This window comes from Cyprinodon variegatus, unplaced genomic scaffold, assembly GCF_000732505.1.
Source record: "Cyprinodon variegatus isolate N-32 unplaced genomic scaffold, C_variegatus-1.0 Scaffold156, whole genome shotgun sequence".
NCBI lineage: Eukaryota > Metazoa > Chordata > Actinopteri > Cyprinodontiformes > Cyprinodontidae > Cyprinodon > Cyprinodon variegatus.
In genome coordinates this window covers 266090-286220 of record NW_015150609.1, presented here as the reverse complement: position 1 = coordinate 286220, position 20131 = coordinate 266090, and the positions used below count along the sequence as shown (strand labels likewise).

Here is a 20131-nt window from a genome sequence, read left to right as displayed (position 1 = left end):
TTTCGCTTCCCATCCAGGAAGCTTTTCAATTCAAAATATCAGTAATAGCGTTGAGTTTGAGGTTTTATACAGTAGCCCAACAAAGCCCTGTTTTTGTTTTGAAAACATGCAAATTGGAACAGATGAAGGGGTGCACCCATTTTGAATGGGGGTCGTTTGGCTTCTTTTGTTAGCCTGCAATGCCCCATACCCATCTAAGTGTCTGAAAGGTCAGTCAATAAAGGGGATTGTTGGAATGTAAGTAGTTAAAAACATCTCACTAATTAACTTGTTTTTGATAATAAATTTCTTGCACTTATATTTCAGTAACTTCACATGTCTGCAACCTTTACTGAATTCCTGTGGTAGTTATTCATTTGCTTTGGTGGATCATCATCTGGACACTGCTTACTAAAGCTTTCTGGAGTTGACCATAGCCAATGAATAACAACTATTTGAAACCTCAGCTTACTCGTCACAACAGACAGCTGAAATATACAATATTGGAGACGAGTATAAAAGGGGGCCTACTTCCACTTAGAAGAAGCTCGGATTGAAGGTGATCATTATTACCAACATTCCTAAGCTGGTGGACTTCACACTAAAATGTTTGCAGTAAATTGGGTCAGTTTCCACCCTAGAGGATTGAGGATGCCGATATCAAAGGTATAGAGGAGGATTTTACTTTTTTCCGTGCAGATCATCAAACTAAGTGGTTCCCGCTCGTTTTTACTCATTCTGGTGGTATGTTTACGTAAGGCTATCTTATGTGCTCGTCCCCATTTAGCTGTCTTTTTCTGACAGTCATTGAATCTTGACTTTCTCACTATGGTTCTTTGAAAATGGCCGAGGGTCATAAGAGAAAAAGTGTATGAGAAGAAGAGAAATGCCTCAGAAGAGAGAAACAAGACCAGAGTGTCTTCCCACTGATGCCTCGCTTGCAGTTTCTACTCGACAGGTAAAGTTTGGCATGCTGTTAGTGGAAATTCATTTCATATTACTGCAAAGTAGGGTTGTCACGATACTAAACTTTTCAACTCGATACCGATACTAAGGAAAATATTTGATACTCGATACCATTTTCGATACCACAAGGATAAAAACAAAGACTTCAAAATTCTACCGAAATATTTTCATTACTAAATAAAATACAATAAATAAATACAATAAAGGGGTTGTATGCTGTGCACAATATTAAGCAAGCTTGATAAAAAACTTATAAAATTAAAATTAAGTGTTCCTTCCTTGGCTATGCTTTGCACACATAACAATGACACTAGCCAAACCGGTTAAGAAATAAAAATCATTCCCAGCAGCTGCACCTGTTACAAAACAAAAGTCTGATACTGAAAAGAGCACAGAATTATTCAATCACACAGTGTTCTGAATGTGCAATGTCCTCTATTCTGCACTTTAGATGAATGACTGCTTAGGTGCCACTAGTGGTGGCACTGTATCGATACTTTTAAAAACGAGTATTGTATCCGGATACAACGTTTCAGTATCGATACTTTTTTGAGTATCGATACTTTTGACAACCCTACTGCAAAGTAAAATTTATTTCCCTTTATATTGTAACTTTCCAGGAAATGAGTTTATTCAGTTTGTAATTTGCATCGTTAGTAGTTGTACGGTGGCCAAAGATCCATATCTACTCTGCAAACATGTCCACATTTTCACTGCAGCACACAGATACAAGCATGTCATGATTTTTTATGTAGCAGTAGTCTTATTTGCAGGGAAACATTTTATATATAAATATGGGTGAGATGAGATCCATCCGAGTGACAGTCATCATTGCGTACTCAAACATCCTCGAGGATCATGTGCATTTTGTTTTTTAAGTGGAGAGGTTAGGTCTTTTCAAAAATTCACGAAAATCCTCCACTATACCTATAATATTAAGCATGATTATCATAACATTCTCATTGGTTGTTGGTATCTAAGTTGCACCACTTTGAGTTCCTCTTGGTTAAAAATGCTGATTATAGAAGATAAAGCTATTATTGTGCCGTCCCAGTGGAGCATTTCCTGAACATTGATGGACTTATGGACTGGACTGAAACAGCCAAAATATATTAGTTGCAGATGTTAATTCATCTGGATACGTCTGACTTTTGCAGTAGATTGACTTTCAAAATAAGTCCAGTTCAAAAATGTCCCAATGCCTTGTGAAAATAACGTTTCTTTGCCACCTTCTGTCTGCTAAAGATAACTCTCAGACAAAATATTTATTTTACAATAACAATCTCTGACCAGCAGACAATAAAACAGCACTCCTGTTTGACTGCTGCACGTCTCCCCCTGCTCTGTATCTCGTCTGTAAACAGTTACATAAAGGCTACCAGCGCCAAGAAAACAACTGAAAAACGTATTTTCATTTTCTTTTTAAAACAGGTTGCAACAGAATCCAAATATGAAATTTTATTAGCAGTATATAAACATGAAACCCAGAGATTGCATCAGTGGATTAGTGATGTTCTCATTAATCGTGATCCTCCAGATCAGACTTTTATTTTGGTTATAAACAGTGAAGCTGTTTATAACCAAACTAAAAGTTGAAAACTTTTATCTATTCACTTTTATAGAATAATGAAGACAGAAAGAGTTATATTCGCTATTTGAGAAATAAGTAAAACTACTGCAAAAAAATCCCATCAACTTGTTCACAGTTAGCTTTGGTCCTGCAGAAATAACTAGAGATGGACCAAAAAAATCACCATAATGCTACCAGATTGCTACATTCAGTGTAGATGTTGTGACAGAGTGAAGAGGACAGAGTTGGGCCATTTCAGCATCAACGCGATGAGAAAAAATAATGTTAAAAGAAGCAATGAAGGTATCAGAAGCTTCTAGAGGAAACTATATTTTGCACAGAGGGACAGAGCATGTTAATTTAGGCAGATAAACAGGAAGTAGGACTTATGCAAATAAGGGAATTTATTAATCCTGTTTAATCCTTATTCTGCTATAAACATCTCATTGTAAAGAATAAATATGTTGACAGCAGAAAGATCAAATCTGTAGGTCAGAGCTTTGTAAATCGGATATTAAAAATGGGCTAAATATCTCTGATCGGTTTATCTCTAGCTGTAAATGAGTTGATTATGATGGAGCAACAGCAGAAGCTAAAATGGTCCCGTTTTCAGTGAACATGTTTTTACTACATTAAATATGATTATATTTATTTCCCTGATATTTCACAGCAAAAATATACAATAACTCCTACTATACACACTTAAAATCCTTATTTGTTTAGTACAGTATAAGTTCATATTATCCCAGGTAATAAACACATCATGAAAAGAAGAAATAAAAGTACCTTTCATGAGGATCTCATCCTTGGGGACGCATGCGAACAGTTTGTGGTACTGCGAGTTGTACTTGCTGACAGTCTGTGCAGAGGGACAGGGCAGAGTCATGAGCAGCTCCTTGGCGGACCGGCCTGTCTGCACAGTGCCGGCCCCGCCGTCCCCTCCACCTTCACCGCCGCATCGGCCACCGGCCCCTCCGACTCCGCTCTGCGCAGACACCATCCTCTCCCACAGAGGACGGGGGCTCTGCACCAGGCTCAGCACGTTGGCACCGTACTCACACACACACTCTCGCACATCCAAGGCCTGGAGCAAACCGCTGCAAGACACACACTGTTCCCCCTGTCGCTGGTCAGTGCTGGGCTGAGGTTTCATCTACTAAACATGCACGTGCTACGGTAAACATCTAGCTCTAATGCAGCTAAAACACACAAACACATACACCTACTCTACAGACTAACAGCCACTATGTCTCATCTTACAGCCTCTCAGCTCCTTCTCAACCACAAGGTTCCCTTCTGTCTCAAATAAACCTTCAGTGACTCTACACTTCTCCTCCCTCCCACTCCTCTTTCCTTCACACACATACACTCACTCTGTCCTTCATCCCTCTGAGCAGGTACACCCGCCCTGCTACTATCTGTCAGTTTCTCTAACACAGAGAAATTGAAAACTGAACATTTTTCCTCCCTAAAACTCCAACAGATCTCATCCATCGCCATGCCTTCTTCACCTCCAACCTGCAGGATCTCTGCTACAACTTTGTCCACCTGTATCCTTCTGAGGCCGCCATGTTTTTTTCAAAAGTCTTATGTGTCAAGATGTTTGGAGGCAAATTTGAGGCATACTTTGTGTTTCTGTAGGTCAGCAGTGGTCGGACACTGGCTAATACTGTAGCTTGTTGGAGTGCCAAAACTTAAAAAAAAAGTTTTAGAGACTCTTTTCAGACTGATGAATGTCATTTACCTTTTTCAGCTTTTTGTGTTTAGATTTGTTGTCTTTTTAGATTGTTTAGCCTACTTCATCCTGTCAGATAGGTCCTTTTAACATCATTCATCGAATCAAGAGGTAAGGTAATAGCCAGACCACAGTGAGGTGAGGGAAATTGAGCGCAGTTTTCCAAAATAAATGTCCTGATTTAAAAAGGTGGCAGTTACTTTTTCATATGGAGCCATGCTAGTATGAAAAACCTTGTTTCCTCAATTTTTGAAATCAAAATGTAATTTACTTATGCTTTGTTGGATGATCTGACAAATTAAAATGGCACAAAAACTTAACAAATCCAATAAGAGGCTATTTTTTCTTAAACAGCTTTGCAATTTCAGCTACATTCTCAGAAATGTGCAGAAGTAAGTAAACTTTTGAAGCCCTATCGTACTACGATCAGCTAATATTACATCTTTGCTACACACCAGCTGAAGTTCAGTAGGGATGAAACACATAACTCACCGATCCCCTGTAACATTTCTTCACATCTTCATATGAAAGCTCTTCAATCAGCTGAAACCTGTGGGGTATAAAAAAAGCAAAAAAAAATATTAAAAACTGTGAAACATGTGAATCACTATTCATTAAAGAGGCAAGACAAAATTACATAAAGTAAACATAAATATACTCATGCACATTTGTTAAATTAGTGCATAAATAGGCAACATTTACAGTATGCATACATTTATTGCTTCTAATGTAGCTTGGTTCATTGCACATGAATCCAGAAATAACAGTTGGCACTAAACGGCATTAGATATAAATACTGAGCAGCTCAAACTTGTATTGTAGCCAAGCCAGGAGATTATCTGTGTCACTCTTTTAATAGCATGCGTTTCACTTCAAACCGCCTCCAGAGGAGTAGTCCGAGCAGAGCAGCAGATGTCCCAGCATGATGCTCATAAATCTGTTTCCAAGGCAGAAAATACAACCCAGCAAATAAAATGCAGCATAATCAATCCATGAAGGAAAATGTCACCAAACTGCTGCGTTCAGGTATTTTTGGGAGGATGGTGGCAGGTATGGACCAAATAAAGACTGAATATGTGAAGGTATTTACATAGAGAGAAAGAAACACATGCCTCTTTCATGCAGTATCTCACTGAGTGTTTGGTGACTGTCAGGGAGCTTGGGGAGATGTAATGCTGCCCTGATATGAAACCCTGCTCCTGGAGGATGCACAGATAACAGTGCAGCTATATGCATTCGCTGCTATCGCTGGTTGAAAGGTTTCCAAATGAAAAGCAGGAAGGTGGCTTTGATAGCTGAAAGCAGTCAGAAGTACAAGTCCACATTATTGTGGCTACAAAAACACCACATAAACAAGCATTAGAAGGAAGGAAGGAAGGAAGGAAGGAAGGAAGGAAGGAAGGAAGAAGGGTGAAGAAAAAAACATAACATCCAGTTACACTCACTCTGATAGGAAGATCAGTGGCCAACTAAGGGTAAGGTGCCTTGCTCAGGGGAACAACGGAGGAGGAACCTAAAGCTAAACCCAATGTTTCACTCATTAGACAGCTAGTCTTTCCATAGAGGCATGGTAAAAAGCATCATTATGTATTCCAAATGTATTAAGGAACGATTTTCATTTCATCTTAGTCAATTTAAGCTTTCATTCAGATGAACTGATCTTTACACATAAGAAGATTTAGCTGATAAATGTCACGTTATGAGCAAATGCAGAACAGGTAAATGCCGCTTTTTCAAGTGAGGAGACTTGACCAAAGCACTTTACATTACGTTCATTCATTCACACACACATACTGATGGTGGCAAACTACATTGTAGCCACAGCTGTGCTGGGGCTCACTGCCCAAGGACACAACACTGAAAGCCGGAGCCAGGGCTTGAACCGTCAACCCCTCGATTTCAGGGCAAACTCCTACATCAGACGGCACTTTCAGGTGTCAAATACCCCCATAGATAGAATATAGATATGAGGGGGTTGGTGCTGCCTTGTCCTGATCAAATGGAAGTTACTGTCTGATATGTAGCACTTATTAAAAACAGGAAAATACTATAACGATTAGGGAGATTGTTGCTTTCAGTGTTAATAGCATTTTTATTTTTTACAGGTGGACTTGTTTCACTCTCTTTAATTCAATCAGGGACTTGGAATTATCTATACATCTATTAAACCTGATTACATTTATTTTTTATTTTTTATCAGTCTGTCTGAAAGCTAAAGCTGGGTCACAACTAGTTCATGAAAAATTCAATGTGAAACATTCATCTTATCACTTTTTTTTTAATCAAAAATGAAGTTAAAAAAAGAAAAATCAAGTGCTCGAAGTGGCAAAACTCCACCCTGACTTGTTTGGAACCTCCAAAAAACAAAACATGCACAAATTCAAAGTAATACTGTTAAACACAGCAGTGATACACACATATATCTACATACTGTACACTCATACCTAAACACACATTCCCAGCATCTATGTCATGGTGTGGTGCTGTCATGTCCAATCCATCATTAAATCATCTGAGATCTGACTGTTAAACATTGGGTTGCTAAATGAGAAAAGCTATTAAAACTAACTCGTATTAAGGATATGAACAGATGCATTTCCTTTAATGTGGACATTAAACTTTTAGGATTTTTCCCTCAGTATATAAGAAGTTATACATGGAAACCCATAGTTCAAAATATGTATTTCATAATTTGTCAGAATCTTTAAGCTTTGAAATTAAGGTGAAGGGGTTGTTCTGATGGAGATGCTATTCTAACAAAGCGTTTCTAGAGAAACAAAGTAAAATCTGGCAAAGAGTAGTGGGGTAAATAAGTAGAGATGCACAAAGAAACGATCTGATAGACATTATAATTGACTGATGGTTGACTGGTATGAAGCTAAAAATTAGAAGTCACATAGGAAATATCTCCTTAAACTAGTAATTGCTAAAAGAGGCTTTTGATGCTCCAGAATATTTTCTGGAAATATGAAAAACAGAAGGGAACCTGGATGTTTTCATACAGCTAAGTTTAGATATAAATCCTTTTAGAAGCTGTTTGGAGCAGAAAGTTCAGACTTTCTACAAATGCCAACATAGACTTAAAGTACCAACCAACTTGGAGTATTAATCAGGTCATGAGAGGAATTAAAACCTCCCCTCCGTTTAACCTCTTCCACTTTTAATTATTTTACGTAGCTTGACCCAGAAACAGAAAAAAAAAATCTCCTTTCCTGGAAAACACATCTCTTCATCTTGTGACCATGCTGTAAACAATAGTGCATGTGTGTTGCTCTTCCTGCCTGCTGGTTTCCTCCTATAAATAGGCAGCACCGTGTCTCTGCACTCTCAGGTGGAGAAGAGAGAGTGATTATTAAAAACACGCAGCCCTGTGGGGACCAACCATCTTTCTTGTCTCCATCTGTCTCTCTTACACGAGCTCCAGCGCCTCATCGATACCGCCAGCACGGACAATGGAGGGCCTTTAGAAGAGCTGATGAGGCGTTTTAGGGGATTCTGGTACAGATATGCAGAAAAAGTTTAACTCCCTTCACAATTTTGGATTTGATAACAGAAAAAAAAGTCCAAATGTGTTGCTTGATTTATTAAAAACAATGAGGAAAGTAAATTACTTTTAATTTACAATGAGTATTTGAACTCCACTAACCCTGCAGGTATAATACAGCGACTCTCTATGTCTTCCTGGAGCAGAGGTTTAGAAATGGGAGCTAAAATGCGACCCGGCATCTTTTCCCCTGAGAGCAAAGCAAAACGTTGCCTGCTGCAGTTGTGTTTGTGTGCATACGCATGCGCCTCTTCTCCAGTATCACAGTGCCCTTGGCTCAGAGGCAGAATGGTGGAGCTAATTACAAGCTCAAAGAAGCCCAAATTAAATCCCAAATTAGAAAGTGAACACCTCCCATCGGTGACCGATGCAGCTACAGACTCTGAGTCAGTTTAGGAAGAAAACTGGATTGAGACAAAAGGAGAAGAAAATGTAACCTAAAAACTATGAAATGAAAGATTTAGAACATTAAACAACATAAATAAAAAAACTTTTCTATTAAACGCTGATGCAAGAAAGAATATTTCTTTATAGTCTGGATTAAAACAGCATAAGAATTGAAATATTGTTAACTATGTTGTAGTTAATATTAAAAATAAAAATGCATATTAGAAAAGAATTACTGCTGAATTAACTAAACCTCTGTCTTCTGAATGGAGGAACTGGTTTTGTTTGAGTTTTTAAATCTTTAAACTCAGCATTAAGATGCTGCTTTAATGTTTTATTCAAACCTGATATGAAATATGCCCAGTCTACTGGTTAGTTTACATTTCCTTGATTAGGTTTGTGTTTGTAGTTTTTTTTGTTGGTGTTGTTTTGTTTTGTGTTTTCCTGTGAGGTGTGAGCTTTCTGCTGGTGGGAATGTTAAAAAAACAGATAAACCTTTAAGTGGGGCAGCTGATTATCTACAGAAATCTGAGTAAGCAGACCTGTGTTTAGCAGAAAGGATTAAATATTATAAAAAAGGATAACAATTTCTAAATGTTCTTCTTCTCTTCTAGGCCCAACAGTTTACTTTACAGAGCTTGAAGAAACCAAGCATGGATGTGGTTCCACTTTATTATGACATGTATATGAAGAGAAATATATATCCTGTTTTTTTAAGAATCACTAAAAAATATTAGGATATTTTCGTTATTTGTTTGACAAAATAAAAACTAACTTAAGTAGTAAAATTAAGCAAAGGTGTAGTTGTAAGTAAGTTCCAGCCAATCCAAGCTCAGAAGTTAGCTCATAAACAGTTATGTCCCAGCACTTACTTATATCCATACATTTTAAGTGGAATAACCTAAAAAATCCAGAATATAGCTGGTAATTTTCCAGAAAGCTCTTAGTAAGTTCTGGAAAGCAACCTCATAGTTATACGTGCCCAAAAATAACTTACCGGTAGTTGGGATGTTCCAGATAGTACCAGGCAACAAAATCGCCCAAAAATAGAGCTAATTTACAAAAAGTAACCCGTAGTATCTCAGAAAGCAAACCAAGAAAGTCCAGTCATGTAACCGTTCATTCCAAAGACGCATTCTGTAAAGTTTTGTAAGTTACCCTTTAAGTTTCGGATGAAATGAGGTGACAAAATCATAATAAAACCCACTTCCTGACAGTTACCTGTACAGTAAGCTGTTGATAGAAAGTTTTAAACTCATTTCATAATAAAGGCAAGTACTGGAACGTAACCTATGAATTCTGGAAAAGTAACTTGACAATAACTAAACATAACCTCGCTATAATTACTAGGAAGCACCCTGCAAGATCGAAGATGCATCTTAAATAAGTGTTAGTTTAAAAGTCCCCTAACAATGCAGCTAGATCTTAGATTCTAACACAGTGTTCCAGACAAGGACCTGAAAGTTTTGGAATGCAGCAGCCTGTAACTTTCAGTTCCTGTCGAGATACAGAAAGTGATGTTTACAAAGAAAACGTTCTAGATAGTGAATTACCTAAAATTATCCCAGTCCTCAAAAATACCCTTTAACTTCTGAAATATAAAGAGCATAAATCTGTTGTGTGAAGTGGCAGTAGACATAGTGGCATTTTTTCATTGATGTATTAAGTGAGATGCAGATTCAATTGCAACTCTAGAGATAACCAGATATAGCAGACAAAAAGTAGGAGTGCACCGATTTATTGGCCACGATTTTCATTTTGTGAGATCGACCGTTACCAATATGTAAAATTGATAATAACCACTGATGTTAATACTCTAAATGACCGATGAATGGGTCGTTTGGTTCCATCGTTAGCCTGTAATATCTGAAACCTAACCCTAACCCTGCCGTTCAGGGGGGGATTGTCTCCTGTAATACCTGAAACCTGTCTAACGACCCATTCATCGGTTACCATTGCATGTTTCCAAGCCATACAAGGCTTTGTCTATATAAGACTCAAACTCACTGCGGATCCAGACATTTGAATTGAGAAAGCTTCCTGGAGAGGTGGCGAAACGTCTTCAATTCTTGGAAACCAAGTCCAGTGGATATTTTTTTAATTTTTACGGAATGACTATGACCTGGATGACAGAGAACCTTCATCAGCATATCTAAACTTGTGCAGTTAAAATGAGATTTCATTGTTTCAAAATTTTTTTTGTTCAATAAAATCAGATAAACATTTACTGTGTTTTCTAATCTTATAACAACTGTTATAAAATATTGGCCTCAGTCAAAACTCTACATGTCAGGCTTGTTAAAGATTGGTTATCGCCCAGAGAACAATAACTGGTGCACCCCTAAAGCCGCGATCCAATCTCAATACAACTAAAGCTAAAAATGCAATGCCTTTTCAAATTATTGAGGGAATAAAACTGTTAAGATAAAAAAAAAAAGAAATGGATCCAAAGAACCATTTAGTTACGGTTTCTCTATAAGACAATTTATCAGATAATATATCTTAAGTATAGGGGCCATAATGGGGGCCAGGACAATTTCTACAGGGAAACTGGCCCCCCGTTGGCCCTGTCTAGAACTGCCCATGGTTATGTGAGAAGTTATACCTTCCAGCACACAAACCTAAAAGAAAATAACCTTCTATCAGACTCTGATTTGTAATTTCTATCCAAGTGACCATTTATTTTCCAAAAAGCAGCCTGTAACTTCCAGAAAGTAATCTGCAGAGTATAACCTGCAATATATATGGCTATAAACTAAAACACACAATAGGTCCACCTGTGCTTGATACCATAAACATCTCGTTAAAACATTGAGTAGATAAGATGAGAGCTGAGGTAAGCTGCACATTAAGAGGATGCACATTCTGCTCAGACTCCTACAAGATTAAAACCAACATGTGCATTAAGTTTTAAATTCCCTCTTATTCATTGAGTTTACAAACACAATGTGCTTCAGAGCCAAATCTCATCCCAGAACAGATTCCCCAGGATTAATCTGCTTCTGCCTGCAATCCTTCTTATATAACAAATATTTTGTTTGACAGTAAAAAAAAATAAAATAAAATAAATGTAGCAGTGTATTAAAATGCTTCATTTTTTTAGTCTTCATTTTGTTAAAACACATGCAACTTAGATTTTTAAAGGCTTTAAAAGGGAAAATAAACATATCCTTTCTAAATCTCTGTTTTTAGCCTCTGTGTGTACCAGTGTGTGCGCTTGGCTATTGTTTGACATCAAAATGAGGCTGTGAAAATAAATCTCCCTGGGCTGGAACCCATGATCATGGACAGGATACAGATGGTTTGTGTACAGAGGAAAGAAAAAAAAAGAAAACACGTCAAAGCAGTGAAAGTTGCAAAATTCTGAGCGATATTTGCCTGAAGTGTCCGTGTGTGTCGTCGTCTTTGGAGGGATCCAGGTCGTGTGCTGAGAGGAGGCCTCTTATTTCACCCTGCTCCTGCTGCTCAGTCATGCTCCTGGCCCTGGACACACAAACACACAACTCTATGTTAACAGCAGGCCCCTCTGTGCTCCACTTGTGGGAAATGTTTGTTTTTGGTCCCCATGTTTGGCTTCAAAGATAGAACTTTTCAAAATGGTTTATGGGTCAAACAAGTGGACTCTGTCTTACCACCGTGATGCAACGACGCTTTGATTTGACGTGTTTGCAGAGCATCAAAAAAAAGCCTAGTTAGCAAAATAAAATTGTGTACCTGTGCTTTTGGTAAATGGGTCAGTGTGTACTCTTGCACAGATGTCTAATGCAAAAAAAAAAGAAAAGTGGAGCACCTCAGAGATTGTGCAGATGGCTGACCTGATGTGCTGCTCTGGTTGCTTTAAAAAAAATACACACTTTTTTATTGTCTCAGCACCAAATTTGTCTTGCAGTATAATCTCAGCATGTTGCAAAAAGAGGAGAACATAGCTGCGAGGTGTTATGGAATAGGGAAAGCTGTAGAGAATGTTTTTTTGAAAAGTTTGAGTAAAAGATGCTAGTAAACAGTTACGCCTCACATGAGGAGGATTTGGACTGCAATGAAACGAGAACTTCCTGTTTTGTGTGATGGATTATGTTGCTCAGGTCAGTTTAAGGCTCATTGAAGCTACTTTGCATGAAGTTCTAAATAGTTTGCCTTCCAATCTTCATCTGTAGCTGTGGAGGCATCAGGAAGCTAAAGAGGTGTCTAGTTCTGGAGAAAGAAGAAGGAAACAGGAATGGTGTGCAGATAAATTCCTAAATAAGGAAATGTAGTTAACATTTATTTTATTTCATCCCATCAATAGTGCAACTTTGTGTAGCCCTCCTCCTTTTAAAAGGGTTTAAAGCTTGGTTAATGAAAAAAAAAATTAATAAAACACCAACAATGTAAAGTGACAGTAACTCTGGAAGAGATGCAGAGAGCCAAAGCTCGTGCAGGGCAATCTGTTGCTATAGCAACTGTTAGTTCGGCACTCGTTAACTTGAGCCTTTATGGAAGCTTATTGCTGTAAAAACAAACAAAAAGAAAGTCAGAGTCTTGGTTCATTTTGCAAAAAGCTTTGGGGGAATCAGCAAACACTTGGAAGATGGTGTTTTGGTCATATAAGGCCAAAATTAAACTTTATGTTCCCGGGAAATATAACACATACTAAACAGTCAATTCTGGAGGGAAACCTGCTAGAGGTTTCAACTGACTTGAATCAGAGAAGCGGTGAGAAGACCTCTCAGCAGGACAGCCTAAACATACAGCCAGTAAGGAAGGGCCTGGATCAAAACAGGTTAGCATGTTAGAAAGGGCACGTCCCAGTTTAGACCTACACTGTAAAAAATGTAAATCTAAATAAGTCATTTTTTCTTAAAATAAGTGCATTTTATCCTGAATTGAGGAGGTAAATGAGACACTTTGCCAATGGAACAAGACAATTCAGAAACAACAAGAAAAATGAATGGCATTGTCTTATTTCAAGTGCATATTATCTAATTGACTTATTTTAAGTCTAAAAATACTCAATCCATTGGCAAACTATCTTAATTACCTGCTCAAATTATGGGTAAATACACTTGATTTAAGACATTTTTACTTAATTTCAGATCGTTTTTGCAGTGTACATTAAATGACGACCTATGTCAAGATTTAAGATTTGTTGCCAGCAGACGCCCTCCAACTAAACTGAAAGGTCCTTACGTAGTTTAAAAAAAAAATGGGTAAAGATTTTACCTTTAGATAAGTAGATGTTGGGGAATCTTAGCACTAAAGGTTTGCAGACATGCATAAAAATAGGACTTTAAAAAATCTCCATGGGGATTGAATGCATATGTTACTTTACTTTAAAATAGGACTAATTTGTGTTGGTTATCATATAACCCTGGTTCTTTGAAAATGACAGAGGGTCAAAAGCGAAAAATTGTCTAAAATGTGTATAAGAAGAAAGGAAAGGACTCAGAAGAGGCAGATATATCCCAGAATGCTTTGCGCGAAGAGCTGTCCTCGCAAAGCATTCTGGTATCTACTGACACAGCGGCCCGCTGTCGCCATAGGCTGTCACTATTGACAGCGGCGACTAATAACAAGATGGCGCAGGCCCCCCAGAGTGGAGGAGGAGTTACATGACCAACGGGAAGCAAAAAGTAGTGATCATCTGCCAGAACAGAAAGTTAACTGAGTTACTATATAGTCCCGGCTCTATATAGTGATTGAGGGATTTAGGGGTTAGGGCAGATGGTCTGACAATTCAACTCAATTCAGTTTGTTTATATAGTGCCAATTCACAACACATGTCATCTTGAGGCACTTTACAGTTCACCAGATCATACTACCAAATTGACACAGTAAGCTTGTAGGAGCTATGAGAAAAGCAACTTTTAAACAGGGCGTGCATGAGGAGAAATGGGCTTGTGCACGCTCTTGCACGTGTTTAATAGGTGTTCCCTTTCTGGGGCGGGTACAGGGTTGTGCATGTGCATTTTTTTTTTTTTTTTTTTTATCAATTCACAAAAAATCCTCCACTTTACCTTTAACCATTTAAACCTGATGAATATTGGACCTTAATAGGTTCCTTATGCACAAAATATTTCTCTCCAAGAACGTTGGATGCCATTTTTCTCCCTGTTCATTTGTATGAGGACGATTGGCTACCAAATAAAGACCAGGGTAACTTTCCCACAGCGCTTCAATTAAAACGAACCACGGAAGACTTAACACTTTTTTAACTATAAATAATAATTTTTCAAATTAGATTTTTTTTTTTGTTAACAAATCCCTTTGGCCTGTAAGTTTTAGTTCTCTGGGGATATTGTCATGATTTAAACACCCTGCACTGTTTGCAGGGACTTTCACTATCAGAACTTTTGTTCTTATAAATTTTACTACAAGCTAAAATGTTAGATTATAAATCATCATTTAGAGGCTGCTAATACTCTCTAAGTTGGTTTAGTTTTCCGAACAAAAATCCACACATGGCTGATGAAGGATATGTGATGACAGATCTTCTCAAAAACCCCAAATCAGATTGAAAGTCATCTATTTTGCAAAAGCACAATACTAAGTAAAGACATCCAATAATCAGTTTACTGAATTTTAATAAAAATCTATATATATATTTTGAACTACAATGTCTGAGACTTAATGTTAATGTTTTATTTCCATCAGCAGGAAGCTTTAATCAGCCAATGATTTCTTTCCCTTTACTGTTCATCTTTTTTTGTGTGTCATCTTTAACATGGACACAAACACCATGCTGCGGTGCCATCCTTTGGGGCCGGGGGAGTCGTTACCACCTGCTCCTGTGTAATTACAGGTGCTGATGGAAATAGGCACCTGCATGCAGTTTCCAGTGAATTATCTCTAATTGGCCAGAAGCTTTACGTCAGCCGCTGACCTGTTCAAACAACAGGGGCTTCCTGGCGCTGGAAGGTAGATTTGACTGCTTATCTGGGATCGCAGAGGATTAAATGGGACGTAAAAAGCTCTGTTGTAATAGATAATGATTGGAACTGCAGCTTCTTCCCACCTTAAACACGCAGTTTAAAGGATTCAGGTGAAGTCTGGGGTAAAACGGCTTTATTGCACAATTATTTGTCTCCAATGAACAAAAATAACAAACGTCAACTCTAATACAAAACCTGTATAGGCCTGACATCAATTAGAGTAGAGAGGCAGTAGCCTGGGGCACCAAGGTTTATGGTTTGGGTCTAGTTTCTCTATAAATCGAGTGTAGAAATTGTTAGTGTTGATAACCACAACTCAAAACTCAATTGTTAAAAAGGCAACTTATGCCCTAATATTAAGGAATGCAGAAGGTGGAAAACCAAAGCTTTTAAGTGAGACACCCAGACGTGTTATGGTGAAATCACCAGAATGTGCTATAACAAAATGCTTACAGAACTGCAACGGCATATGCAGGCTGAGCCAAAATAAAAGGACGTATTCTAAAACACAACAAACTTAAAAATCTAGATTTCTTTTTGCTCCATTTATATCTGTGGTAGAACACCTCAGAGGAGGTAATTAAAATATGCAATAAAACTTTACATCAAAGAAGAAACAGAAAAGATGGTAGGGCATCACAATGACTCAAGAATCACAGAGCCTGATAAACCATCCCACCTTAAAGACATTTCACTAAAGCAGTCATCAATGCTCGCTAAAAAGATGGACAGAAAATGTCACCATTTTCTGATGCATTAAGGCTTCCATGCCGGTGTTCTATCAGATGAGCATACCCCATCAGACCAGCATACTCTTAGTTAATATGCATGCGCGAGATGTAAGATTTGCGTTTATCCCTTTAATTTTTGTACGAAAAATAGACTTTAAAATACCTTAATGGGTGTGTTTCCCTTTAGCTATCTACAAAAAAACTATTTAAGGTCAGATCCCCATACGCTTAAAAAAAACACCAAAAAGTAAGTGCTTAAATATTTTTTTTTTTGTACATTACTAAAGGGAAACATGCCCATTGAGTTAGTTTAATGTTTATTTCGAATACAAAATGAAAGAAACAAGCTAAAGAGATAAACAGGTATTGACTATGGGTATGCTGGTCTGACAGAACACCGTGTGTCCAAATAAAAGCACTTAGAGGTCTTAATATGAACAACGTTTATAACCATATCACAGAGAAATTATCCATTTATAGTTGTATTTTAGCCTTCTTTATTATCATCAGTCAAATAATGGTCTAAAGAATCCCTCCCATATTTGAGCTTTCCCATATATGGTTTAAGTTTTTTTTTTAAGTAATGGATGCTTATGAAACAAACTTTGTTTTTAGGTTTGTATAGAAAACATAAAAACTAACATCTCAGGTGTTTTAGATTGTTGGATTACCCAGTATTTGATATTAGCTTAACAAACACAATCCTAACCCTTTACCTGAAAAGCATCAGATGTAACATAAGCAAGCTTTAGGCTCATACGCCATACCTGCTTTATCTTTGGTATTTTATGGTGGTTACATACAATATTTCTATGGTGATTACATACAATATTTCTATGGTGATTACATACAATATTTCTATGGTGATTACATACAATATTTCTAGCCAATATTGATTACAATATTGGCTAGAAATAGTCATCCACGCTTCTCATGGTTTTAATTTTTCTTTTATAACAAAGATTGTTTCAGCAAACAATCATGATGATAAGACCTTAAAACCTTGAACTTAATGTTTGTTGTTAAGTTAATTGTTTGCAACTAAAATAAATCCTCGCCCCCTGATCCAGCAACTGTATCAATGTCTGAGGTCATAGGTATCATCAGGTGATAAGATAGGATCAGGATATAGTCTAGTATAAAATTAACAGCTCACATCACGAGGACAAGACAAAAATGATTCATCTCTAAAACCATGAGTACAATTGTGCAAATATGAAAGGAAAAGTTTGCAAAAGCATGTTGTGATAAGAAATTTTTGACTTGAAAAATTTACTGCATCGAATTCAGCTTTTGATGTCGTAGCGGTAATTTTCTCAAATAAATTCTTTACACATGAGATGCAACACGAAAAGCTACAACATCTACAGTATGACATTACAACCACTAACAGTGGATTTAAAAAGGATTTCATGGTTTTCAACTACAAAACGTAATGAATAGCTAGGAAAGAAAAATAACCTTTTATAGGCCACTCAGTGAAATACTTTGTATTTCAAACTTTCAAGCCAATAGTTTTATTGCAGGACAGAAAAAGACATCGTAACGTTTGTAACATTAAAAAAAGGTGTTTTCATGGCAAAAATCAAGGTTAATGTCATTAACAAAAACAGATATTCCCCCTCATATTAAAATCAAAAGAGTGCTTCTATAGGAAATTTGTGAAAACACTCACAGCAAGAAGCAAACATATTTTTTGGTGACAACGTAATCTTTGTTGTGCAAGTTTACCAGAAGATTATGAATATATTAAATAAATAGTAAAACTAATTAATTATTGTCAGTTGAATGATCATAACTCTTATTTGCTTACTGACCAGGGTTTTAGTCTCTTACATAAAGGGTTGGAGTCCTGAAGCGGCTGTTTAAATACAATCGCCTTCAACAATTTAGTAGTGTAGAGTACGGCTATCAGCAACGTTATTAATCACCAACCAAGTAAATGTGTCTCTGTTCATTCGGATGCTACTGAAAAAAGAGTGAATCCGGCCTTAGTGATAAAGTTCACTGTGTAAAATAAACAAAAAAGACCGTGGGTTAAAATACAACGGTATCTTTATTAGCTACTAGTCACACAGTAATATATCTAATAACTACAGAGGTACTACACACTACTGAAAATAAGCACAAGTAAATGAACAAATAAAAGGGATGGAGGGGTTTAAGAGTCTGTTCAAAGTCTCTTAGGAATGTTCGACTTTTAAAACCTAATGCATTTAAAGTGTCCTTTAAAACTAGCAGCAGATAAATGTGCATAAACCCTGACGCAGAGATGTTAACTGCAGTCAAAACAGTGCAGTTTCATTCAGTTTTATAATGAAAAATGACTCAGGAATGCATTAGACTGTGATGAGGTTGAAAGAGAAATGGGTTAGCTTACAGTAGTTGGACCCAGGGGTTCTGGTCAGGATGGGTCCGGCTGAAACAAAGGAACAGTTAGGGCTTAAAATGCGGCTTCTATAATGTGTCCAGCATGAGATAATCTGGGAGCTAACGATGCTAGCCAGGACACTGCAGCAGTTTCATTGGATCCACATGGCTCGTTCTGCCTGTGCAGTGAGCATTAGCATTCAGTTAAAACTCTTAAAACCATCAGCAGTTGAGTCAGAAAGCTTATTTCAAATAAAACACCAACACAACTATCTATTCTACCTAGTTCACCCAAGCGGAGGACTTATTAAACATCAGATGGAAAGAGGGAAGGATGGATGTTACTATTTCGGCTCGATGGAATTGAATGGACTTTCTGCCTTGGTTCAGTTTTCTGCAGGCCCATCTTCGGTCGAGTCTGTTCAGCCAACAGTAGCTCTCAAAGAGATTTAGATTAATCCGATGCAATAACTAAAGGCCACTTTGGAGGGGTTCATTTTGCAACTCATGGTAGCCCGGGGCCTCTCCCTTTAGCTAAGGAGGTTAGCTGACAGCAGCAGTGGCTCTTATGTAGCAGCAGCAGTGAATATTATGCAGGGGGACCAGCAGGGTACAGGTCAGTGTCTTCTAACGTGTCCTCAACGAACAGCAAGGCGGCGGATTCAGGAAACTGTGTCCGACTCCTTCTGAATCGTAGGAAAGGACGGTCACTACGATCAACTCCTTCTGAATCGTAGGAAAGGAGGGTCACCACATCCAACTCCTTCTGAATCGTAGGAAAGGAGGGTCACCACGTCCAACCCCTTCTGAATAGTAGAAAAGGACGCTCACTACGATCAACTCCTTCTGAATCATAGGAAAGGAGGGTCACTACAATCCGCTCCTTCTGAATCGTTGGTAAGGAGGGTCACCACGTCCAACTCCTTCTGAATCATAGGAAAGGAGGGTCACCACGATCAACTCCTTCTAAATCGTAGGCAAAGAGGGTCACCACGATCAACTCCTTCTGAATCGTAGGCAAGGAGGGTAACCATGATCAACTCCTTCTGAATCGTAGGCAAAGAGGTTCACCACGATCAACTCCTTCTGAATCATAGGAAAGGAGGGTCACCACGTCCAACTCCTTCTGAATCGTAGGAAAGGAGGGTCACCACGTCCAACTCCTTCTGAATCGTAGAAAAGGAGGGTCACCATGTCCAACTCCTTTTGAATCGTAGGAAAGGAGGGTCACCATGATCAACTCCTTCTGAATCATAGGAAAGGAGGGTCATCACGTCCAACTCCTTCTGAATCGTAGGAAAGGAGGGTCACCATGTCCAACTCCTTTTGAATCGTAGGCAAGGAGGGTCACTATGATCAACTCCTTCTGAATCATAGGAAAGGAGGGTCACCACGTCCAACTCCTTCTGAATCGTAGGCAAGGAGGGTCACCAAGATCAACTCCTTCTTAATCGTAGGAAAGGAGGGTCACTACAATCAGCTCCTTCTGAATTGTAGGTAAGGGGGGTCACCACGTCCAACCCCTTCTAATTCGTAGGAAAGGACGCTCACTACGTACAACTCCATCTGAATCGTAGGAAAGGAGGGTCACTACAATCAGCTCCTTCTAAATCGTAGGAAAGGAGGGTCACCACGATCAACTCCTTCTAAATCATATGCAAAGAGGGAATGGAAAGGACGCTCACTATTCTGAATCGTAGGAAAGGAGGGTCACCACGTCCAACTCCTTCTGAATCGTAGGACAGGAGAGTCACCACGTCCAACCCCTTCTGAATCGTAGGAAAGGACGCTTACTATGATCAACTCCTTCTGAATCATAGGAAAGGAGGGTCACCACGTCCAACTCCTTCTGAATCGTAGGACAGGACGGTCACTACGATCAACTCCTTCTGAATCGTAGGAAAGGAGGGTCACTACAATCAGCTCCTTCTGAATCGTAGT

At 38.2% G+C, this 20131-nt stretch overlaps 1 protein-coding gene across 2 annotated transcripts in view; it reads right to left on the bottom strand.

The window, feature by feature from the left end:
- The window catches only part of LOC107086529 (GRAM domain-containing protein 2-like), a 47287-nt gene that overhangs the window by 14242 nt on the left and 12914 nt on the right, over window positions 1–20131 (bottom strand). The window contains exons 2-4 of one of the 2 annotated variants that reach the window (XM_015377524.1): window positions 11560–11664; window positions 4743–4800; window positions 3302–3374 (exon numbers count right to left, since the gene is read on the bottom strand). In XM_015377524.1, coding sequence (XP_015233010.1) covers window positions 3302–3374; window positions 4743–4800; window positions 11560–11664 — 236 coding nt within the window. Of the gene's footprint in view, window positions 1–3301; window positions 3627–4742; window positions 4801–11559; window positions 11665–20131 lie in introns of both variants that reach the window. The other variant, XM_015377523.1, reaches the window with a different exon arrangement.